The following is a 25,501-nucleotide window of genomic DNA, read 5'->3' on the forward strand; positions in this document are numbered from 1 at the left end:
TAGTGTCTTACATTCACAAAATTTATAAACACTTTCTTATATAAAACATATAACCATTTCTGTTTTATTTATATCAGTGTTAATTTTGTTTTTTGGAGCTTTCTAACATTTAATAAATGATTTTCCTTAACAGAGACTGAAAATGTTAAAAAAGGAAAATAAACAATACATTTATTAGACTAATTTACTTAAATACTCTAAGTGGAATTATAAATGGAATTCCTATTTTGTTAAAGCACCGGTGTTCAGGCAAAGAGCAATAAACTTTAAAATTGTATTGAAACTTAGGCTTACAGAAAAGTGATTCTTCCTGGCTGGCAGAACTTTGAGTCCATTTGAAGTCTAACAACCATGGTACATTTCTCAGGAGGGAAAAGTGCTTTAGAGAGGGCCACATTTTCAGTTTACTTCTCTTGATTCCCCTCTAGCAAGATTCGAGCTGCAGTTACCTAAGCAAACTATCCATTAATTGGGTCTACATTTCTGAGGGAGAGGAAGCTCTTTAGTTTATGGTCAAAGTCAATGGCTCTAAACCGAGGTTCCTTGTATTTTCTGGTCATCTTGGCACCCAAGTATGTGATGAGTTCACATCTCTCTACGAACTGTTCCATCTTCTTCTTATACTTTTTTCTTGTGTATTCAGAACTTCTGGGATTAAATGCTGTAGAAAATTTCATAGAATTGTGAATGTTTTCTGTTAGATTCATGAGTCACTAAATAAAAGAGAAGGAGCACTAGACAGGTGATTGAGTTGTCATGGTTGAGAAGATACCAAAAACTCCAATCAGAGATCACCTGCATCACCTTTGTCCATGGCATGGATTTTTGACAGCTGACTATATTACTCATTGTCCCCACTGTGTAAACTAGAAGTTCAATTTTTATGTTTTCTTTAAAATATTTTCCCTGCCTTGTATTGTGTTTGCCGCCAAATTGCCGGCGGGCTCTCTCTCTCCACCAAGTAACCAAACCAGTTTAACAACCTTTTCATTACATATATTACCATTAATGTCAAATTAGTTCTGAGTAGTATATCATTAACAAAGACCTACCTTTTAGATGTAAAGCGATATATAGTAGCGCAGATCTCCTTACACTTAAGAAGGGGAATTTGGGCTTTAAGCATCCCGCTGCGTTCATTGCTTTAATTAGAGCAGTTGCAGTACCCTGCAGGTAGGGAACAATTTAAATTATACGTATCTGTAAGTTTCCTTTCTTTTCTTAGTGTAAATAAATAAAGAGGCTTATTCCTTGACTCAAATAGCCTCTTGGGGTTGGGTATGGGTCTTTTAAAGATGATTCGATGATTCAAATGGGGAGGAAACACAAAATATATTTAATTAGGAAAATGAAAAATTAGAAATTGGCTTAGTGTCAGCTGGCTGATGGATACATGCGTGGGCTTCATGGTTTTTTTATGTGTGACATTTTCCATTAACAAAAAGTTAAAAAAAAAAAGGGGGGCGGTGCTTATAGCTCAAAGGGATAGGGTGCTGCTCCCATATGCTGGAGGTGGCGGGTTCAAACCCAGTCCCAGCCAGAAACTGCAAAAAAAGAAAAAAAAAAAAAAAAAAAGAAGGAGACATGGAGCTTTGGGTTGTCTTGGCCCATGTCTCCATGTCTGCTTCTGTTTTCAGAACTGGCCATATTCCCTGCCACTGTAAGGACTCTTGGCTACCTGCTAAGGAATTTTAGAGACCACAGTACTTACTGCAGGATTCTGGAGCCAAGAAGAATGTAAGACGCACTCCCAATAAATTGCAGCATTTATGAGAAGACTCCTTTTGGGGTGAGCCTCACCTAGAATTTTCAAGTTAAATCAGGTTGAAGGCTGACCTTCTAGCAAGTTGAAAAATGAAAATGGATAAGGCAGTGGCTCATGCCTGTAATCCAAGCACTCAGGGAGACCAAAGCCGGTGGATTGCTTGAGCTCAAGAGTTCAACACCAGCCTGAGAAAGAGTGAGACCCCTGTCTCCACTAAAAAAATAGAAGTAACTAGCCAGGCATTGTGGTACTTGCCTATAGTCCCAGGTACTTAGGAGGCTGAGGCAAGAGGATCCCTTGAACCCAAGAGTCTGAGGTTGCTGTGAGCTATGATGATGCCATGGCACTCTACCCAGGTCGATAGATTGAGACTCAGTCTCAAAAAAAAAAAAAAAAAATCTTTGACAAACTTCTGAAGTTGTGCCTTTATTCTGTAGAAAGAAAAATTTTTTAAAATAGGTTTAAAAATAGTAGTTGGCTGCTGGTTTCACTATTTGTTAAAAAGAATTACATTTGGATAAATAAAATGTGATGTGTTGATATCTTTCTTCATCTGCATTTTGGGCAAAATACGGGCTCTGTGATTCAGTGGTTGTGGTATTGCCACTCAAACGTTTTCAGTAATGAATGAAACTTGCAGAGACTCAATCCATACATACCAAATTATGAAAAAGTTTTACGGATGTTGAAATTCAAAAACCAGAACCAAATTACACGTCCCTGTCAAATGTAAATAATTTTATGACACCTATTCTCTTTTCACTTTGGTACAGATATCTGGGAATTAGAAGCAGGGATTTTCACACGTTATTTCAACCGTCACCCGTAAACAAAATAGGTTAAGAGCGGATTTGCAGCTAAAAATCAGAAAACTCTGCCTTGAAATTTTATTGTTACCAAAATGAAAATTACTGTTAGAAAGAAGACATTGTTGCATTTTTCTAACGTGTTATTATAGAACATTATGTCACAGAACCTGTTCCAGGTATCCGGGCAAAGGAAGACTAGTAAGCAATATGGGTTCCCTTAACGGGGGCAGTTTGTGCGGGAGCTTCTGATTCCAGTATTTCATCGGTGACCTAAGAACACAAAGTTCATTAAATGGAGGTTCACAAATATACTCATTGTATGCATGTGGGAATATACGAGAGACAATTAAAAGATAAACTTCACGACTTGTTTTTCTCTGCTGGAGAAAATTATACAAGAGGGAAGATTTGGGGGCTCCTAAAAGCTCATAGCCCTCCACCCAGCTGGGTCTCCATCTATGCCCACCTATTCTCAGCAACTGTATAAAACTTTATTCCTCAAATTTCTGACTCTCCCAAGGACCCCCTCACCCTCCAGGCACATGCCGTGCTTTAGGCAGTAGAGCCATCAGGTGGGATTTCCTCATCTGCTCCTCACAAGCAGAAGCTCCCCCCATTGAATACCAGGCCCTGCCCTCCCCTCGGGTCCCACACGCAGCCTCCAGGCACTTGACCTCAGAGCGTCTCACTCCCTCTCCCTTGAATCTTTGGCATTTCCTTCTTTATTGGCTCCTGCCCATGTGTCTGCATTTAAACATCTTCATAATTCCCCCATTAAAAAAAGAGAAAAATCCAACAAACCACCTGTCTTCCTTCAATCTTACGTTTTTTCCCAGCAACTCACATCTATTTCCTTTCTACAATTAAACAACTTCTGACTGAGCCTCACTAGAGATCACAAGCTAGTGCACGAAGGCTATCTGCAGAGGTGATTTGATCCGCCCGGTGTTTTATTTTAAAATTTGAATCAATCATGAGTGTTTGAAGATCTGAACAATTGAAAAATAAATTTGGTTTCCAGCTTCTTATGAAAAGCCGCAATGTCTGGCAATGGGTGAGTAGTTGTTGCTCCCTGCTCGGCTAATTTTTTTTCCATTTTTAGTAGTGATGGGGTCTGGCTCTGGCTTAGGCTGGTCTCTAACTCCTGAGCTCAGGCCATCCACCTGCCTCGGCCTCCCAGAAGTTCAGGTGTGAGCCGCTGTGTCCAGCCATTTCCTCATCTCTCACCTACTCTTCAGAGCTCCGTGGTTGACTTTCACTCACTTAGCTTGACCAAACCTTTCTTGCCAAGGTCACTGATGAATGAGCTACTGCGATCTCCATCTCACACCCTTGGCAGCTCTTGACTTACCTAACCTCTCAGCAGCACTTCAACCTGTCTGCCATGCCATCCCAGAGGCTTTCTGTCCCCCACACCAAACCACTGTCCTTTCTCAGCCTCTGTCTCAGCCTTTGGCATTTCTCAGGGAGTGGCCTGAAGCCCACTGCTTTTCCCATATGCGACGCTTATAGGTTAATTTAAACAGGCCATCAGATGGTGGTCAGGATTACTCTGACAGCCTCATAACTGGTCTTCCTGCCTCTGACATTATCAACACTACAATGGTGATCTCACTCCAGAGCAAATTTGTTTATGACACTGACCTGACTTACAACCAGTGGATGTATTCCTATTGCCCTTAGGTTGAGTACAAACCCCTTCCTGGTGGTTTTATTTGACCGTCTCTGGCCCGGCTCCCTACCTCCAACCTCACCTTTGCTCCTTTATCCCTCTCGAGGTCACATCCAGCCATGCTGAATTCCTTGCAGTTCAGTTATCTCCTGGCTCAGCTTTGCACGTGGGTCCCTCTGCTTGAAACTCACGCCTCCCTCCCCTCATCTAGCCAAGTCCCACTCTTTACTCTGGCCTTACCCCAACAGACAATTCAGTCAGATCTTCAAGCTACACTGTCCCTGCAGTCCAGGCATTCCCCACCCTAAACTCCATCATATTCTGTTGTTATTAGATTCGTAAAGACTATCTTACTCCGGACCTCAGCCTTTGGGATGGCAGAGACCAGTCCTTCCTTGTTCACCATTTTTCTTTCTCTCTCTCTCTCACACACACATCTCTCCTGCTCAATTCCTAGTATATTGCATAGAACAGGGAAAATATTCACTAAATATGTGTAACTCAGTGAATGGTCTCACCTCAAAAACTTCTGAAGTTTTTCGTTACTCTCACAAATATATATACGATCACAGTATTCTGCAGCATAGTCAGTATTACCAGGTACCAGGGCTTCATATCTGAAAAACCAAAAAATTAAAAATATTTTAAAAACCAAACCAAAAAAAACCCCTGTTGTACACTGATTATGCAAAACTGTATAAATAAAATGTCAAAATGTTTCATTTTTGTATCTATGCACTTCAAGGAAGAAATACATCATTTCCCCCCCCAGCTAAACAAAATAGCAGCCTCTTGACAAAAACATTGTTATACAAGCTCTCGCTCTGAGTGGAGCTATCGTTCTGTACTTGCGTGAAGGTGACAACTTGCCTTTGCTTCCCATCTTGATAGGTTACCGGGCAGTAGCCCTGGAGCTCGGCACACTTGGGGAAGCGACTCTTCAGCTCAGAGGGCGTCAGCCTTTTGGGGAGCATGTTCTCAGGCGGGAGTGGATGAGGTGCTAAGGGAGGCACGTACAATTCTGGGTTCTCCAAGAATTTCTATTAGAAAAGGATCACAGGGTTGGGTGATGGAAATGACAATATTTGGGTGATAGGTACCTTAAAAGCCCTGACTTGACCATTTTGCAATCTATCAATGCAACAAAATTGCACTTGTACAAAAGGGTTATGTAGCAAGACCACTTAAAACAGGAACTTCATGCCAGTCAGAAACCCATCCAGGCTCTCTTACACTTTGCCCAGGTTCATGATCAGCGTTGGGAGGCTCCTGCGCTGTAGTAACTTCTCTGAGTGGATGCTCGTCCTTGAGTGATCACACCTAAGCTCTCTCCTAATCTCACTCTCTCATCCATCCATCCATTCCTTCATACACAAAAGCCTGTTGCAGTCCTACGACGTGGTGGGCCCTGCTGGCCTGTCTTCCTGTCCTGAAGTGTAATTAACCAGTTTGGCAAGTGAGTTAACTTCTCCAGCTGCCGGTATTGCTCTGTAAAGTGCAGGGGGTGAGCCAGATACACCATCTCTAATGTCATTCCAGTTTTCAAATTCTGTGAGTACCATTTAAATAAGCAGGAATTTTTTTTTTATTAAAAAATTCTAATTCTCAGAGAAAAATCAAATGTTCAGAGGTGTCTTTGTTTTTATTATTGTTTTCAACTACCAGTCTTTTTTGCCTCAGCCTCCCAAGTAGCCGGGACTACAGGCACCCACGACCACGCCTGGCTCTTTTGTTGTTACAGTTGTCGTTGTTTAGCTGGCCCAGGCTGGTACCAAGCTGGTACCAGCCTTGGTGTATGTGGCTGGTGCCGTAATCACTGTGCTATGAGTGCTGAGCCAACTACCAATCTTTTTATATTATCAAATTATGGGCATTATAATATCAGAACAAATCTATATTCTGTTCTATTAAATGAAAATATAAGGCCTATGGGAAATTCTAGTGATGGAAATAAATATTTAAAGAACAGGGGATGTATGTCAGGTCTTGCTTCATTTCCCCCGACTTTGACCTTCCTTCAGCAGCCCCTGAACTGAATCCTCTGGATGCCCAGCGGTGGGCAGGGCCCTTGATGTTCAGCACTCCTTATATTGGTGGGGCTTCCCATTGGCTTTCCTCACGTTAGGCTGGCCCAGGTCAAAGGCCTATCATAGACCCTGCTCTCCTGGAATGTTTCTAGATATATCCTGGAAGTTGTTTCACTGGTCCCAGAGTCTCAGGTTGCAATAGTGGGACTTCTGATCCCAAGTTTCTGTGTGTTCCCATCTGTGTCCACCCCTTCCTATCTGATGAATCCCAAGATCAGGCATTTCTTTCTTTAGTAAATATTTGGAGTTAGAAACAAACTTACATTTAGTTTTTCCTGAGAACTCATTTTATAATAGTGTCCCCTGAACTCTGCTGCAAATTCCAAGGAGCTGGATACAGAGCAATCAAATAATTCCTGTGCTTCTGCCAGGCTGACAGGGCAGAACTGCCCAAATTCTCCCAGGCGAGAAAGCAGCTCTTGTGGTGTGATACATAGCTTGTCAATGCAGGCAGCTTTTCCTATTATTAACATGTCATAGAAAACACAGTGATTTAAAAAACTAAAATAATTTAGACGACATGGTTCTATACAAATATGTACGCATTATAAAATTCCAAAGGGTAGAGTAAAAAGTAAAAGTTACTATTTATACTTCCATCCTCTCAATCTAACACTTCTCTGGAGAGGTAATTACTGTTGGGTTTGTATCTTTTAGTGTTTTTTTCTCTATATTTGCACATTTTTTTTTTTGGTATGATCATGCTTACATACACTGTACTGTAAACATTATTCTGCAACTTGCTTTATATCAGCTATAGTCTGTAGTATCTTTCCCTGTAAGTTTATATGACTTACCTAATTGTTTTTAATTGACACATACTATTCCACTGTATAAATATACAGGCAGTTTACGTAACCACTTATCTATTGATGAATGCTTTGGCTCATGTATTTCTTAGCTATTATAAACTATATGTGTATGTTGTAAACTATATAAACACACGCAATTCATATATGTTTGTGGGAATGGGTATGTATTCACTCATGCATACATATATAAATTTGCACATATTTTAAAATCTACGGGATAGATTTCAGGAACTTCAAATAGTTTGCTGACATGTTACACAAACTTCTCCCTGTGCCCAGATGCCACTCAAGAGAAGGGAAGAAACATTTATGCAAAAGAAACTGGTTGTACCCTAAAGAGTCTATTTCGAAAAGAAAGGGCCCAAGTTCCTTTAATAGACAAGGTTAAAAGTTTTTCTCTCCAATCCACTGGAATGGGGGACTTTAAAGCAAGATGAAATGTTATAGAAAATAAAATTACTTTTTTATACATTTTAGTTATAATGAGTAAAATTTGATCCCAATATATTTTAATGCTTCTTTCACTAGGGAAAAGTTTCACCTTTTTTTTTTTTTTTCCATTATGCCTAGGAAGGTCTTAATTTAACTAGACCATTACGAAGCATAAGTTATAGTGTGGTTTGTGTGTTAGGATAGGAATGATTTCACTTGAGATATGCTATCACAGAACTATCATCCCTTATCTGAAACCCTTGGGGCAAGATATATTGCCTAATGTAGAATATTAGTAATATGTCACACCCTTTCAGGGTCCAGGCAGCACACTGTAATCCATGACATTAAATTTCTCCAACCAAATGGGACAGCCCTTTCCTACCAACTGGAGTACGTGAAAACTATAAATGGCCACATGTCATCTCATGTCAAACTTTTCCTTGAAATGATTTAAGAGTAAACTTGAGCTTTTCAGAGGGTTTTGAGCTTTGGAATCACTGGCCAGAGGTGTGGATTGTGCCGTGTCACCTATTGCCTCAGCAATCTGCCTGCTCTAAGGGGAAGGAAGCTGTGGGAGTCCAGGAGATGACGTCCCCTTATACTATTATCCCCAGTTCCCCCAAAGGCCGGGCTTAATTCTGAAAAGGAGAAGGTTGGGAAGCCAGGCCCAAAGAGGTTTCCCTCATGCAACCTTTCCACATTTTGCTTTTAAACAGGGGTGGGGTGGGGGTGAGGGCATAGAATAAAAGGTCTTTGTTAACTTAGTATTCCCGTAAGCAATTGCAGCCCTCCTTCAATAAGGCAGGCATTTAAAACCATTGCTTATTGGTTGTTGTCCCCCATTCCTCTCTTGAAAGCAAATAATCATGAGTGGTGTTAGCACTATTCCCTAGAACAGTGGTTCTCAACCTTTCTAATGCCATGACCCTTTAATACAGTTCCTGTGGGTCGGGAACCGCTGGGACCGGGTTGAGAGCCACTGCCCTAGAACATCTTCAGCAGGTACTCAAGACAGTATAATACTTTCCAAATGGTGAAACATTAGCCTCAACGGAGTCAACAGAGGTCAATTAGAAACCCCAACTCTACTTTGAGGCCTTCATGAAAGGACACCAGCCCTGAAAGCCGGATCAAATCATCAGATTTTGGTCTTCTCTGAAGAGTTCAAGAGTGCCAGGTGGATAGGCTCTCCTGAATGTCTTTGTACATCTTTCACAGAATTAAAGAAGGTTTTCTAGGGTAGCATTACTTGCCTTAAAACAAAGGGACTTTGAAACTTAACAAAACTCACTGCATAAATTCCCATTCAATCTATTGATCTGAACATAAATCTGATTGTGAATTCCTTCACTATATCACGTATCATGTGTAGCATTGGAGGCCCCAAGGAGGACTGGTCTGACATGACTTAGTGGTATTCTGAATCTCTGTCTTGTGATGCTCACTTCCTTGTGTAACCCCCTTCCCCTGTGTATAGGCTGGATGGAGCTAGTAATTTGTTTGTAATAATTAGAATATGGCAGAAGTAATGGGATGTCACTTCCAGGATCAGTTTACAGCAATGGATGAATTGTGTGTGTTGAAGTACTCCCAGTACCTGTGATCGTGACCTTATTTGGAGATAGGGTCAGATAAATAGACACAGAGAGAATGACATGTGAACGCAGTCAGAGACACACACAGAAAGACCCGCGTGATGACGGAGAAGGAGATGGGAGGGATGCATCTGCAAAACAAAGAGTGCTGAGGATTGCTGGCAACACTAGAACAAGAGAAGGGAAGGAAACATCCTCCCCTAGAGTCGTCAGAGAGCGTGGCCCTGCCAACACCTTGATTTTGGATTTCCAGCATCCAGAACTGTGAGATAATACATTCCTGTTGCTTAAGACACTGAGTTTGGGGGCATTTTGTTACAACATTCCTAAGAAATGAAAACAATTACAAAAGGTTTTAGTTAAAGTCTTGTTGACCCTCTTTCTTTCATTATCAGCTTGTTCACTTGATAAAGCAAGCTGCCATTTTGGAGAGGTCCAGGTGACCAGGAACTAAGCACCAACAAGATCCAAGGAACTGAGGTCCTCAGTCCAGTAACCTCAAGGAACTGAATCCTATCAACTAGCACTTCAGTCAGCAGGATAGTGGATTCTCTTTCAATTGAGCCTTCAGAAGAGGCCTTGACTGTAGCCTTGTAAGAGATCACCTTGTTAAATTGTGTCCAGATTCCTGACCCATAGAAATTCTGTGTGCGTGGCCAGGTGCAGTGGCTATAATCCTAGCACTCTGGGAGTCTGAGGTCAGTAGATTGTTTGAGCTCAGGAGTTTGAAAACAGCCTAAGCAAGGACAGAGACCCTGTCTACTAAAAGTAGAAAGAAAAAAAAAAAAAAACTAGCTAGGCACTATGACATGCACCAGTAGTCCCAGCTATCTGGAAGGCTGAGGCAAGAGGATCACTTGAACCCAGGACTTTGAGATTGCTGTGAACTTTGATGATGATGCCACGGCACTCTACCCAGAGTAAGACTCTGTCTCAAAAAAAAAAAAAAAAAATCTGTGTGTGTGTGTTGTTCTCAGTTGCTAAGTTTTGGACTAATTTGTTATGTAGCAATAGATAACTAATATGTTATTCTGTCTATAATTTATGACGTAGGTGAAAAGGCTAAACAACCCCCTTATTCATTTCCTACAAAGAATATTACACTACTGTAAAGCAGGGTGTCCCAAAAGTTGCCATATATAGGAATATGGGGGAAGTATAGCCAAATATACCTTTAGTTACAAAATATTCACTATAAAATTTTACAAAGAGGTGACCAACATGTAGAGTATAGGTATGTATGTGTATATATATATATTATTTTATTTTATTTTATTTTATTTTTTTGAGACAGAGTCTTAGTCTGTCACTCTGGGTAGAGTGCAATGACATCATAGCTCACAGCAAACTCAAACTCTTGGGCTCAAGTGATCCTCCTGCCTCAGCTTCCTGAGTAATTGAGGCTATAGGCACCCGCCATGATGAACTACTAGTTTTTCTATTTTTCAGTAGAGATGAGATCTTGCTCTTGTGTAGGCTGGTCTTGAACTCCTGAAAAAAGTTTGTAATGAATGTTTTGCAAATAAAGGTACATTTAGCTACAAGTTCCCATTTTGCCAATGTCTGGCAATTTTAGGAACATCCTGTATTATAAGTGGTAACAATATTTAGTACTGTAGTGCAATAATATATAGTATTATTGAAGTATTTAGTACTATAAAATATAGCACTCTAATATTATGCTACAAGGTACTGTATATTTGTAGGTTGATCTTTAGGTCAAACGTACTGAACCTCACCAATCCAAACAGGTTTAGTGACAGGGTAATTTGGAACCCTGTAATTTCAAGTTTCAAAAGACTCCAATATCTCTTTTTCTAATTTCTGGGATATTCTTGATAACTTCTGGCAAAGTCTACATAGCCTATTCTGGAAGGTGACAGAATGAGGAAGCATCTCTTTAATCTTCTAGCCCTGGCCTTGCAGCATCTCAACAGTCAGGGTAAACGTTGACCCCCTGACAGAGGAAGGTCATTGGAATAGTATAGAAAGGAAATGTAGCATGAAAAAAGTAAAAACTAACTTTAAGCACATAGGTACAGGCTAGATTATTAGGTGGAAAGCTGGAGCAGAAGAGAACAGGCCAGTCTTTAGGTAGATTACTGCGGCGGAGGCAAGGCCCCAGAATGATGCTGGGGATGTTGTGGTATCCCATGCAGCACCCTCTTCAGGGCCAATGTACTCGCCCCCAGCTGTTGGGAATGGTGGCATTGATGGCTCACAGCTGGGCTGGAATTGCCCCTCTGCCACAGGTTACACAAGTTATCCTCCCTCTCAGGGTGGCCTTTGGTCAATGCTAGGCTGACAGGGATACAAAGCCCAGGCCCTCCCCTCAATTTGGCAAATTTTGAATGTCAATCCCAGATCCCATTTCCCTATAGGATCTGCTGAGGGCTCTGTGTTCACTATCCTGCAGGTGAGTTTCTCCCTCTAACTGCGATTTTAGTATAAGTATATCTTGTGCGATATTTGGGATATACTTATACTAAAAAATTATTTGTTGTTTGTCTGAAATTCAAAGTTAGATCTTACCTAATGTGCACATAACACGCCCCCTGGGTGAGGGGCTCTTCTATAAATGGAATTTTACCCTGGAAGTGAGAAATTGTAACCTAAATATTATACCCTCATATTAATTCAAATAAAGTTAAAAAAATCAAATTTAACTGGGCGTCCTGTATTTTTAGTTGCTAAATCTGGCCACTCTACTCTTGAAAGTACTTCTTTCTGATAAAGCTTCTGTACATGACTTTTTATCTTGAGTCTTTCCACAGAACCTAATCTAAGACAGGGAGGAAGAAACAGAGTAACAATTACTACTGTTTCTTACTACTGTTTTGAAAGCAAAACAGATTTTGCTTTCAAAGTCTGCTGTGGACTGTTTACTAATGCAATGCTATCCAGTGCTTATTGAGAACAGGTTTTGAGAAACTCTATTGTCCCTTCCTTTGCACTCATATTTTCATGTCTTATAATTCTTGGGTGAAAACAAATTCCCAATCTGTAGGCAAACAGAGATACTAGTTATGTTCAAGTAATGAAGCAAGGTCCAGTGGTGCAGTTATTGTCAGAATCCTCACTGCACTTAGTCATGTTTCTCCCTTATAGCTCATCATGTCTTCCCTGTAGTTTCCACAGTTAAACAAAATTATTAAACAGATGTTGGTGAGACGGCTACCGATGACTTCTCTGTAGTCACCACCCTTTTCAGATATCAGGTATAGATAACTTTTCCCCTTTTTGTGTATTTTTGGAGAAAAGTCAAAAAACTATTTAGTAGGAATACATAATCAGACATTTTATTTCATGGATTCCACAGACATAGTAGATTAATAATCATTTTAATGCTCTAGTTTTACATAACATTTATATCATACTATAATAAATGTAAAAATAATTTTAATTCTAGATCCATAAATAAATTTTTTCCAAGTGTCACTCTACAGACTATTTTCCCCATATAACTAGTACTCTAAACTTTCTGGCATTCCAAATACCATAAACCCTTCTAAAGAGAGATCATGCATTATTTTTTATGCCCTAGGCTCACATAGGCACTCAATAAATGATAGCTTGAGTAGTAGCAGTCATTTATTGGAACAAATATGCCATATGTCCTTGCCTGTTTGGGTTACCAGACTGGGTAATGTACAAACAACAGAAATTTATTGCTCATAGTTTTAGAGGGTGGGAAGTTCAAGATCAAGGCACCAGCAGATTCAGTGTCTGGTGAAGTCCAGTTCCTCACAGATTATGCTTCTCACGTGGTGGAAAAGACAACCAGGCCCCCTCTAGCAACTTTGATGAGGGCACTTATCCCATTCATGAGGGCAGGGCCTTCATGACCTAATCGCCTCCTAAAGGCCCTATTTCTTAATATTATTATGTTGGAGATTAGGTTTCAGCATACGAATTTTGAGGAGAAACAGACCAAAACACCACAATAACTGGATAATACTGTATGTTTAAAATAGTGATTAAGATGGTCAGGACAAATGCTCAAATCGAACGAATTGCAGTAACATGAGTTAGGCATGTTTAGACTTCAAGTCATATTTTATTCTACCTTTAAAAATGCTTTCTTACCTTCTTTTATTCTTTCCAGATATGTCTGCATGTATTTATTCACCATCTGAACATTCTTAATGACTTCGTTCCATACCCACCATTTGCTGTGAAATCCATCAATCACATACCAGTTCTGATGCTGTTCTTGATAATATTGCCGAATCACCTCGACATTTTTACGGTACTTTGCATTCCTGACAGCTATAATCTGTGCACTATTGTGCAATGGGTAAGGCAAACTAATAGAGAAACAGAGAAGGAATAGAAAAAGCTGTTGAAAACATACTTTCTCATACTTTTTTCCTTTGGACGATTAAAGTTCATTCCTTTATGGTTGTTTTCATCGCGTACATTACCTTTCTTCACCTTTTTTTTCCACCATCAATCTTTTGAAAATCTCCTTGGAAGGCACAACCAACTCTAAGACGATCATTGGGATGACCGACCTGTCTTCCAAGAGATTCATTTGATATTCAGTTGTAGGGTATCCATCAATGACAACACTATCAAAGAGAAATGTGAAAATAAAAATCCCGCGTTTCTTTTTTTTTTTTTTTTTTGTAGAGACAGAGTTTCACTTTATGGCCCTCGGTAGAGTGCCGTGGCGTCACACAGCTCACAGCAACCTCCAACTCCTGGGCTTAAGCTATTCTCTTGCCTCAGCCTCCAGAGCAGCTGGGACTACAGGCGCCCACCACAACGCCCGGCTATTTTTTGGTTGCCGTTCAGCCGGGGCCGGGTTTGAACCCGCCACCCTCGGCATATGGGGCCGGCGCCCTACTCACTGAGCCACAGGCGCCACCCTATCCCGGGTTTCTTGTTCCCTCATGCTTCCCTTCTGTCTTCCAGAACCAGCCTATCTCTTTAGGAGTAGCCCCATGCTTTTCCTTATGTAACTTAATTTTTCTTCTTCACCCTTTACCCTCTTCATCTCTAACATCTTTAAACTCAGTCATCTTTAACCTCAAAAGCCATGAGGTGGGCAGTATACACACAAACACAGCTCAGAAGGTGGAGGTAGGAGAGAGCTCTGAACTCACACATGCTTAGCCTCATAGAGCTAGGTTTTGGTAGAATTCAAGAAATAACATACATACTATCGTGAACATTGTGTTCAATTGGTGCCATTAATCTAAGCATCAAACAGTAGGAAGACTATACATTTTAGAGGCAGACAGACTTAGATTTGAAACCTGATTTGAACTTTTGGAGCCTCAGTTCTCAGTAAAATAGGGGCAATGATATTGAACCCTTGGAGTTGTCTTAAGGATTGGAGATAGGTACGTAAAAGAACTAGGACAAGGCCTGACATGTATCAGGTATGCAATAAATAGTATCTTAGAGAGAAAGCAGATACGGGGAAAAATTCTAAGCTTGCTTTGGTAGTAAATGTTGAGTGAGGAGCTCAACAGGAGCTCAACATTCAGGGTGAATTCTGGGGCAACAGAAGGGGAGATGGAGAATTGGTGAGAATCATTCCATCAGGACCCATGATGCATGTCACTGAGCCAAGATGACAAAGAGAATTTAAGGTAGTCTGACAGTTTGAGATAATGACATTGTTACTATCACACCTAGAGGAGGATAAAAATAAATTTTGGAGGAGTGGCCACCCAAGTCAGGACACTCCCTGTGAGGGGGGAACAAGCTGTGCAGGCTGTCGGCCTGCAGGGGGGCTTGTCTGGCATAAGTCACGGACGCCCTCCCTTGGTGCTCTCCAGCTAAGTCTCTAGGCACTAGTGTTAAATTCCACAACAGACGGGACTTTAAATTCACAGAGCTAGTCTGGCCTAATAGAGAATGTTTGAGGGTGTCATTGTTATTTTTTTAAATTAGAGAGTAGCTCAACTCCTGTGTCCTGTGAAGGGTCACTGAGTTGCCTTCAGGATTAAGGAAATTCAGGGTGAATGAGCAGTCTTTGTCCTAGTATTAAGGTGAAATAAAACCCTTTGACTCAATCAAGGTCACCTCACTGAGGCCTTGCAACATTAAGCTGAACACCAGGAAGGAGGTGACTCAATTTGGATAAGTCCTGGGGCCTCTTGGGGGAAAAAGTCTGACACTCCAGAGTCTGCTCCCTATAACTGAAATTAGGAGAACTGTTCAGGGATTTGATTAAAGGCCAATGTCAAGGAAGGGAACAGAGGTTCTTACTATAAAAACAACCTTCAGTAAATCAGGAGGATTCTAAGTCAGTGACTTGTGCTCATCCCCAAGGCCTCAGGTGTCGCTGGAGAGGTCGTTACTACTGGGTGTGGCCAGTGGCTGTGTTGGGGGAGCACAGGCTGAGCAGAAGAGTGTAAACTGAAGAGAGCGCAAGCATGCAGCTCTCTTGTTCAAATGCAGCTTCAAGAGAGAGGTGTTGCTACCTGTGAGGAGAGCTGACCAGCACCGTCTGGCAGTCAGGGGAGGGCTCCTCCTCCCTCCCTCCACAAGGCAGTGAGAAACCCACTAAGGTGAGCCTCATTTGTGGACTGTAAGCCTGGAGGCTTTTGGACAACTCAGGGCTTGCAGGAGGTAGTAAAATGTTAACAGCCGGCTAATCTGGCATGTGAGTACTCAGGCCAAGTTGTAGCTTGACAGGCAATTAAAATACGCAACCATGTAGGTGCCCAGAGTTTGAGAGACAGAGCACATCCTTTACAAGAATTTCAAACCCTATTTAAGATAAGTGTTTTTAAACTCTTGGTGAGAAATTTCTTGAAAAATTGAACTCCCTCTGCTCCCTCTCTGACCCCCATCTCTTACCCTGCAGTATTGCACACGCTTTCCATCAGACACAGCTCCAAGGCTTGGATAGCCAGTTCATCGGGTACTACCATTCCTTTGTAAAGGTGCCAATTCAACATCAGTGCCAGCTCTGTTTCTGGGTGGTAGGTTAATATACAACGCAAAGCATCCCCTATGGACAAGCGCTTTAAGCCATGGTCACATGCAATTCTTTTGGCAACTGAAAAACATAAAACTTTAAGCTCATTTCATTTCACAAATGTGCCGGTTAATCTTAGTTTTAGACTCTGGTTAGTGACATCAAGAGCAAGCTAATCATCACTTTCCTTAATGAACTTTTGAAAATTATAATTGCCACATGAATTAACTGTCAAAGGTCAGGTCAGTTGTTACCAGTACTTCAGGGGTGTGGCTGATATATCTAGTTAATGAGCCAACTCTGTGATTTATTTATTTATTTTTTTGTAACCAAACCAATGTTTAAGGATTTTCTTCCTTCTGCATGAGTTACCAACATATCTGAGAGCTTTGCAAGGAATTTACGTGTTTTCAATATTTGAAAACCCAAGTAACAATGTAGACTCCTGTTTCACTGAATTGTACCATTTCCCTCTCGCCTGTCCATTTATAGACTCTATGCTGCAATCAGGAAAGCACACCCTTTATGGTTAGGCCTCATCCAAACCTCTAGGAAATAACTTTTAAAAATAATAATAGCATACCTGACCTTCTTTTTTTTTTTTTTGAGACAGAGTTTCAGTATGTCGCCCTCAGTAGAGTGCTGTGATGTCACAGCTCACAGCAACCTCAAACTCTTGGGCTTAAGCAATTCTCTTGCCTCAGCCTCCCAGTATCTGGGACTACAGGTGCCCACCCCAATGCCTGGCTATTTTTTTGTTGCAGTTGCCATTGCTGTTTAGCAGGCCCAGGCCGGGTTTGAACCCGCCAGCCTGGGTGTATATGGCCAGCGCCCTACCCACTGAGCTACGGGTGCTGCCCCATACCTGACATTTTAATAGTGATTTATAGCTTATGAGGAATTTCTCTCCTGTACCCTTATTTGGTATTTTCAACTATTTCACCAAATGGGTGAAATGGATGTTGAAATTCCAATTATATAGATGAGGGCAATTGTCACCTGCTAGAACAGAATGATTTCCCTGGGTCATACAGACGTTGTCATGGGCTGAAAGAGCATTCAAATTGGCTTCTCCTAAGTGAGACCACAGACAGATGGCTTCCAGCCACAATTAAATGTGGGAGCACTCTGTCGTCTGTCTGCCCTGCCTGAGCACTGTGTGGAGTCAGCAGTGGGTAGAGGATACTGGCAGCCTCTCTCATCCCATGAGGAGTGTGATGGACTGATTAGGAACCACAATGAAGGCCACCCACCAGAAGACCCTGCTAGAGCTTTTAATCCCAGCTTCGCCACAACTAATGGAACCAGACTTTTTTTTTTTTTAAGTTCTAAAATTAAGCTTTTAAAATTTGACATCTTTTTAAAAAAATTAACTGCCATTTCAGCAAACAAATGAGAAATCACATCGTCATGCCTACGTTTTCACCTTTTGCTCTGGATGTGGAATCTTGCTATGAATGTCAATGTTCTGCTGTTGGGGGAAATAACATCTTTGAGAACATTTAGGGTACATTTAGACTTCTTTGTCATGTTAAGAAGTTTAAAAGGGCAAAATAAACTTTTCATGTAAAGAGCTGGAACAGAAAACTCTCCTTTATTATTTTTGGGGACAAATCAATCTTCGACCTTCTCTCTCCCCTTCATTCTCTATTAAGTCAGTAGTGAAGGCTTATGGCTTTCCTTTGACATATATCCTATACTTGTCCTTTCCATTCTGTTTGCATTGTGACCAACCACTGTTCCTGTTATCATGTCATCTTGAAGTATTATAACCGACCAATTCCTTACTAAAAAGAAGAAAAGAAAAATAAAATGGGAAGCTTACTATCTTTTCCTCTGCTATGGAAGAGCTTATAAGAACACAGGCATTATCGCTAGAGTTTTTAATTTTTTGGAAGTTTGAAGTAATTTTTTTCTCTAAAACCATCTGATCTTGGGCTGTTTTGCAATTGGGTTATATTTTTGAATGCCTTTTCTTCACGTGTTATTGGTCTAGTTAGGCTTTCTAGCTCTTTTTGAGTCGATTTTGATAGTTGGTTTCTTGAATAAGCGGTAGCAGTGATCAGAGAATCTGTTCATGTTTGAGAAATGAGGCAGACATGCTCACCTGTAGTTTTCCCAGATTTTGGAGGCCCCACAATTATAATCCTAACAGGCACAGTGGGCTTAGGTTTGGGTTGGCAGATATATTTGATTGGGTTCTTCATAAATTTATCTTTAGTTTCCTTACTAGATAAAAAATAAATATACTGACGATGAATTACAGGATAAATTGGATTCTCTGAATTTTGAACTGGCTTGATTGTGTCTCCTTCACTTAGCTGCAACATATACACAATTGAAATTCAAAAGTTAATTTTGATTTAAATAGCATTTCCTCCAAAGACATTTAAAAAAAAAAACAGTTTGTAAAATAAGAAATTTTTTTCTTACAGAAAAGAAGACTAATTATAATCCAATATTAATATTAGATAACGATGGAAAAGTGCAAATTAGTTTCCACTCACATGCAATCAATGTAATATTTCTTAACTTTCAGTTTATGGCAATTATAGTTATTCTACTTCTGTTATAACATCGTTAGCATGTGCTGGCTATTTTTGCCAATAAGGTTGTTTGCAGTTATGCGTAGTCCAATTTATCTTAATAAACAGGTCCATTCCTAAGGTGGTGTTATGGATTGAACTTTCTCTCCTGCACCCCTCAATGTGTATGTTGAAGACCCAACCCTCAAAGTGACTGCCTTTGAAGATAGGGCCTTTAATAAAGATGCAATTAGGGTCCTTAGGGTCATAAGGATGGGACCCTAATCTGATAGGACTGGAGTCTTTACATGAAGAAGAAGACACCGCGTGAGCACATAGAAAAAAGACCATGTGTGGACACAGTGAGAAGGCAGGATCTACAAGGGGCGGCACAGGCCTCACCGTGAAACTATCCCTGCCAGCACCTTGATCTTGAACTTTTAGCCTTAAAACTGGGAGACATAAATTTCTGTTGTTTAAACTACCCAGTCTGTATATTGTTAACGTAGGCAGAGCAGACTGATACAAACAGGTTCATGGATTATTTTTTTGGGGGGGGGTGTTGGTATGGCAAATCCCACAGCGTTCTCACTTGCATTTTTGTACAGATGAAATCCCACTCACATAAACGTTAGGAGTGTTCAGGAAAGAGAAAAATACCTGAGGTATGGGAATGGAATGGAATGGCAGGAATGATCCCACAGCTTCGCACTGGGGATGATGAGGTTTGAGTGCCAGGTCTGAATATTTTTTTATAGCACCAGGTGGCCAAGCATCAACTGTCCCTGAACTTGACAGAGTAGGTATGAAACAGTATGGTAAACATTGCTTCTCCTAAGGGCTACCCCATGACAGTTGTTAAAGGTCAGTGGTAATGTCAACATCATCATTCTCGGGCTGGAGTATAGTTCATGATCGGAAGTAAACGAGGGGGAATCTCAGGTGGGTGAGGGTGTCTACTCTGTGCCATCTAGTTGGTCATATAAGAAAAGCCAAAAGTTTAATGATTCTATTGCAAATTCCTAAGTATTTCTATAGCTAGGAAAGAATACTACATAATCCTTACAATTTTTGATATTATCCAGTCTTCTTCCTTGACGTACCTTTTTAAAAAAAATACAAGGGAAGAGCATAGGTTTCCGCTGCATTTGCTGACCTTACCTTTACAGGGTCCCAATAGCCAAATGAACTTATATACTTGTAGGTAAGGCCAAGCATTTTCTGGGCAGTGTGTATAGATACTGGATAACATTTCTCAAAAATGCTTGCACGATTTTCCACCAGTGGTTTCACTCTCATATTCAACATGTATTGTACAATGTGGATTTTCCGAGCTCCATTAATGAGCATTATTGGTATCAAAAGCCTCTCAAATTCATCCTGATGAAAGAATCATAAAACCAAATGCATTTAGTGGCAGAAAAGGCTGTTAATATTCAATCACAGCATTGAGACACTGCTGGGGACTGATTACTTCATTCATATTTTCCACCTTCCAAGTGGCTGTGTTTGGCAGCTACACTTACTGACCTTGTGTGGCCTTTCTTTTCTTTTTTTTTTTTTGACACATGGTGAGAGGGTCTTGCTCCATCACACTCCATCACAGGCTGGAGTGCAGTAGCTTCATCAAAGCTTACGGCAACCTCCAACTTGTGGCCTCAAGTGACCTTTCTGCCTCAGCCTCCCAAGGAGCTGGGACTACAGGTGCATTACACTGTGTCCGGCTATCATGTTGTTCTTGAATTGTGAGCTTGTTTTCATAATTGTTAAATGGTACCGACAAAAGGAATACAGCCTTAAAATATACATTTCTGTTGAAATAAGGAATAAACCAAATTGCTTTTGTCTCATTCTCAGATGCTACTTTTTGAATTATGAAAAAGGAAGGGAAAGTAATAACCTGTATACTTTGTAAATTATGCAAATCTGCTTCAAATTTTTCTCCCAGTTCACTTCTCAGGTGTTCAATTGCATCAATTTCCTGTTCATCTTCCTCACTCATCTCTTCCTCATCTTTTGGAAACTCGTCTTCAAGGATGTTTTCGATATCTTCATCATCATCTTCAAGGTCTTCCTCACTAACTTCTTCATCTTCTTTAAAGGAACTCTAAGGAAGAAAATATTCCCTTTTACTATACACATACAAAATGTGCAACAAATATACTGTTAACAAATCATTGCGAATGTTTAATAGTAACTGGATATTCACATTGTATGGTAATATTTATCTAGTAACATGGTAAAGTTTTAATTATCTGCCACCAAGAAATTTAATACCTTTAGGATGCTGACATCATAGTTATCCCATTAGTAAATAAAAAGACAAGATATTAAATATGATTTATGTTTATGATTGCCAAAATGTTACAAGATTTTGATGGTCTTCAGGAACAATATTTAATGCAGGTGAAAGAGCATAAAATGGGTACTAGCTGTATTACTGGGACAAGATCATATTTCTTACCTGTAAAACAGGAATAATAAAGGTACCTAACTCACAGAGTTGTTGGGAGCATTAAAATTAGTTAATACAATGCAAGGAAAGCCCTTAGAAAAGTGTCTGGCACAGGGTAAGTATCTGAGTGATTGCTATTATTGCTATTATTGTGTGATTATAGCTATTATCATCATTTTGTATAAGGCACTGTACTAACACTATGTAGAACAGTAAATGCCATTTAGGAGGCTGTGGTCTATCTAAGGAAACAAGGATAATACAGAAAATGATTATTTAAGACCATGACAGGATATTGGCACTAAGTCATGTTGTATAGGCTTTAAATATTATAGTTCACTTTGCACAAAACTGAACCCTGCCAGTGTTCTCCCCACAGCATTCCACGTCTGAATTAGAGCGCTACCCTCCAGGCTACACCCGGGGGTTTACCTTGAACATGGAAGTTATCTTGACTCCCGGCCCTCCATTCCTGCCCATCAAGTTACCAAGGATTAACATCTTAAATGATGCTCAACACCCTCTCCTTTCCCAGCCCTTCTTCACTATTTGCCTTCTCATCATCTCTTGCCTGTAATCTTCTGATTAGTTGGCTATTCCCTAATCTTTCTAAATAATCGGGCCTATGGTCCCTTGAAAGGTGACTGGATTTGGGATTTGGACTTGTGGGAGCAGGCCAGGGGGCAGATGGAGAGACAGGGGACTATTCCTGCTCCTGTCCAGTCTCCTTTCTCTGGGAAAGAAGCATGGCCATGGGGCAGGGCTTCTCAGTTCTTAAAGAACTTTAAAATTATTTGGTCCTCATACTACTTTTTTCTTTCTCTTATGTTTTGACTGCTTTTTTAAATCCTAAGATTTAATTTTCTGAGAATCATCACAATTATGGTGGGATGAATCCATACTACAAGTTGTGGACACCTTAGTTCCAGATGAAATTCTGTTCATGTCTCTGGCTCTACTTACAAGCTCTTTTAATTTGTGTCTTAATTAAAAAGATTAAATTATATACTTTTAAAAAGAAATTAATTTTTTAATAAAGAAATCAAATTTTATACCATTACATAGGGTAAAAATGAAAGTTTTCCTTCATACTCCCATCTCTATTTCTACTCTCCTTGCTGGAAATAATTTTGGTTAACAATTTGGTTAGAGTACTTTTGGATGTTTTTCTCCATATATCTAATTACATTTTATTTTAAACATAAGTTGGATCATTTTATTTTTTACAACTTATTAAAAAAATTAGAAACATATTTGAGTTTACTTCTATATCATAATATACATCTCATTATTTTTAACAGCCACATAGCATTTCATAGTAACACAATTTAACCATTTTTCTATATTAAAATGGGTGTTTTTCCCCAGTAGCAGTAGTTTAGAAAGTAACAAAACAAAAGTAAAAGGTAGCCACTTTTGACCCTTGTGATATTTGGTTCCTCTTTCCTGCCAATGATGATAAGGAGTTCAGCTAACTTAGATCATTCTTCATCTCTTTCTTTTCTGTCTGTTCCCAGTTTTAGTCATATTTTTATTCTTAATTTTGTAATTGAGTGTCTATAACTGTTAATACTATCCTCAAATCTCTACCTATTGAGTTGTAGAGATTTCATCCCTTATTGAGAGGATGTTCTTACTCTGCCTTCTAATTTTTCCTCTCTTCAGTTTCCAAATTTTTGTCTCCAATACTATGACATTTACATTTCTCTTCTGTAAATTTAGTGCTTCATGTAGAAATTTATTCCAAAAATCATGGGATTGCAAACTAATACAAGCTTTATGGAAAGAAGTATGGAGAATTCTCAAAGAACTAAAAGTTGACCTTCCATTTGATCTTACTGTCCCATTACTTGGTATCTTCCCAGAAGAACAAAAATCATTTTGCCACAAAGACATTTTCACCAGAATGTTTACTGCAGCTCAATTCACAATTGCCAACTCTTGGAAGCAACCCAAATGCCCATCAACCAATGAATGGATTAACAAACTGTGGCATATGTATACCACGGAATACTATTCAGCCATAAGAAAAGATGGAGACTTTACATCTTTTATGTTTACCTGGATGGAGTTGAAACACATTCTTCTCATTAAAATATCTCAAGAATAGAAAAAAAAATTCAATGTACTCAATGCTAGTACGAAACCAATATATAAATAATTACATGCCCATATGAATGGTCAAATATAATCTGGCAAGGGAAAGGAGAGGGGAGAAAAAGGGGAGGGGGATGGCAATTGGTGGGAGGAGGGAGGGCAATTGGTAGGATCTCACCTAATGTGCACAATGTGAAGGTGTTAGCACGTACCCTGGGTGAAGGGCTCTTCTACAACTTGAACTTTGACTTGGAAGTGAGAACAGTGTAACCTAATAATTTATACCTCATATTAATTTGAAATAAAAAAATTAAAAAAGGAAAAAAATGAAATTGATGCAAAAAATCAATTTCTAAAATTGATATTTAGAAAATTTGAGAGTCCTAAGTGTTCTATTAAGAGAAGATGAAGAAAGTAGTGAGGAAAAGCCTGAAGAAGACAAAGAGGATATTGACAGATTGAAGATGAGTTTTAGAAATTTTTTATTTCTAAAAATGGAAATCCAATAAATAACACCTGCTAATTTTAATTATGTTAACTTTATTCGCTATGGCTGTCGATAGCAACATAACATCAGGGAATACAATTCTACCATATCAAGTAACGTGTACCATTCTAAGGAGAATGTTTTTAGTATCAAAGTGAATATTATTTTTTCTTCTTATTCAAAATCATACCACATTTTAATTTGCCCCATATTTGCCTCATTTTAGAGTGTTTTTCTTATTTCTCTCCCTACCCCCATATTTTTAGAGATTTTTTTGTTTGGTTGGTTATTATTGTTTTGTGAGCAGATGCTGCATTATTCACCTAATCAGTTGGTTACTTTTTTGAAGGAAGAATATATGAAAGGCTAATTTTCAAAGACCCTAAATAGCACCTGAAAATATTTCCATTTCATCTGCATACATTATATAAACAGTTTAGCTAGGTATAGAATTCTAGATTGAAAACTATCTTAAAATTTGGAAGGCATTGTCTTTATTTTCTATCATCTAGCACTGTAGGTGAGAAGTTTCATATAAATCATATCCACATTGTTTTAGTAGATATCTTTTTTTCACTTTAGAAACAGGGGAGATGTTCACTTTATATTTGCCAATCTCAAATTTCACAAGGATGTGTCTAATATGCATTTCTTTTCATTGGAATCCTTCAATTTGAAGATATTTAAATAGTGGGAACTTCTGATATTTCTTAGATTATTTCCCCCTTTATTTTTTCTTTCAACTGTTTTAGAATGTATATTTCATGTTGAGTCTCCTGAATTGACTCTGTTTATCTCTAGTTTTTTCTTTCCCATTTCCTATCTCTTCCATTTAATTCTATTTTTACTTTTCTATTCAATTTTTAACTTTAATTATTCATTTTTATTACGTGCATTCTTTTTTGTTCCCTGATTTTTATAGAATATAGTTTTTGTTTTATTGAACAACTATCTTCTTAAATTTTCTGAGGGAAATTGGAACTCAATGTTTCATGATGTTTACTGGATTATTTATTCATTATATGGTCAACTGTTCTATTTGTTCATATATATTTTTCTCTTTTTTTTAGATATGAGGTCTCATTTGGTCATCCTTTCGCCCAGGCAAGAGTGCAATGGCAAGATATCTCACTGTAACCTCAAAGTCTTGGGTTAAAGTAATCTTCCTGTCTCAGCTTCACAAGCAGCTGTACTACAGGTGCACACCACCATGCCCACCTAATTTAAAAACTTTCTTTTTTTTTTTGTAAAGATGGAGTCTCACTGTCTTGCTCAGGCTGGTCTTGAACTCCTAGCATCAGGCAATCCTCCTGCCTTGGCTTATCAGTGTGCTGGAATTATAGGGACGAGCCACTTTGCCAAACTTAGATTTTCTTTTTGTTGATAATTTTTCTCAAGTATACAGATATCCTTGTTTGGCTATTTGTCTTTAAGAATGACGGAATAAATTGACTAATTTGGGGCACATGCAAGCTCTCTTGAGCAAGTGATGTTGTATCATGCTTCTATTTAAGATGCAAGAATGAGAAGAGGCAGAAAGCCTAAGCCTTTTCCCAAATGATGAAGGGCATCAACCAACATTCTGTGAACATCTTATAGACAGATTATTTCATTCCTTTAGAAGTTATTTACCTTTTTCCTTTTTTTTTTTTGTTGCAGTTTGGCTGGGGCCGGGTTTGAACCCACCACCCTTGGTATATGGGTCCCGTGCCCCACTCACTGAGCCACAGGCACCTCCCATATTTACCTTTTTCTTTATGGGGAGAACGTCACTATTCTGTGAAGAGCTGGTAGGGGTAACCTTAAATAATTTTTCTACAATTTA

At 39.4% G+C, this 25,501-nt stretch overlaps 1 protein-coding gene across 1 annotated transcript in view; it reads right to left on the reverse strand.

The window, feature by feature from the left end:
• The window catches only part of AK9 (adenylate kinase 9), a 178,436-nt gene continuing 152,935 nt past the window's right edge, over positions 1 to 25,501 (reverse strand). The window contains 12 exon segments of the mRNA XM_053590600.1: positions 1 to 661; positions 1,053 to 1,167; positions 2,742 to 2,844; positions 4,765 to 4,863; positions 5,117 to 5,286; positions 6,597 to 6,793; positions 13,262 to 13,482; positions 13,600 to 13,746; positions 15,992 to 16,193; positions 18,220 to 18,433; positions 19,799 to 20,017; positions 20,538 to 20,744. Coding sequence (XP_053446575.1) covers positions 459 to 661; positions 1,053 to 1,167; positions 2,742 to 2,844; positions 4,765 to 4,863; positions 5,117 to 5,286; positions 6,597 to 6,793; positions 13,262 to 13,482; positions 13,600 to 13,746; positions 15,992 to 16,193; positions 18,220 to 18,433; positions 19,799 to 20,017; positions 20,538 to 20,744 — 2,097 coding nt within the window. The 3' untranslated portion in view covers positions 1 to 458.

The sequence above is a fragment of the Nycticebus coucang genome, chromosome 5 (assembly GCF_027406575.1).
Source record: "Nycticebus coucang isolate mNycCou1 chromosome 5, mNycCou1.pri, whole genome shotgun sequence".
NCBI classification, from domain to species: domain Eukaryota; kingdom Metazoa; phylum Chordata; class Mammalia; order Primates; family Lorisidae; genus Nycticebus; species Nycticebus coucang.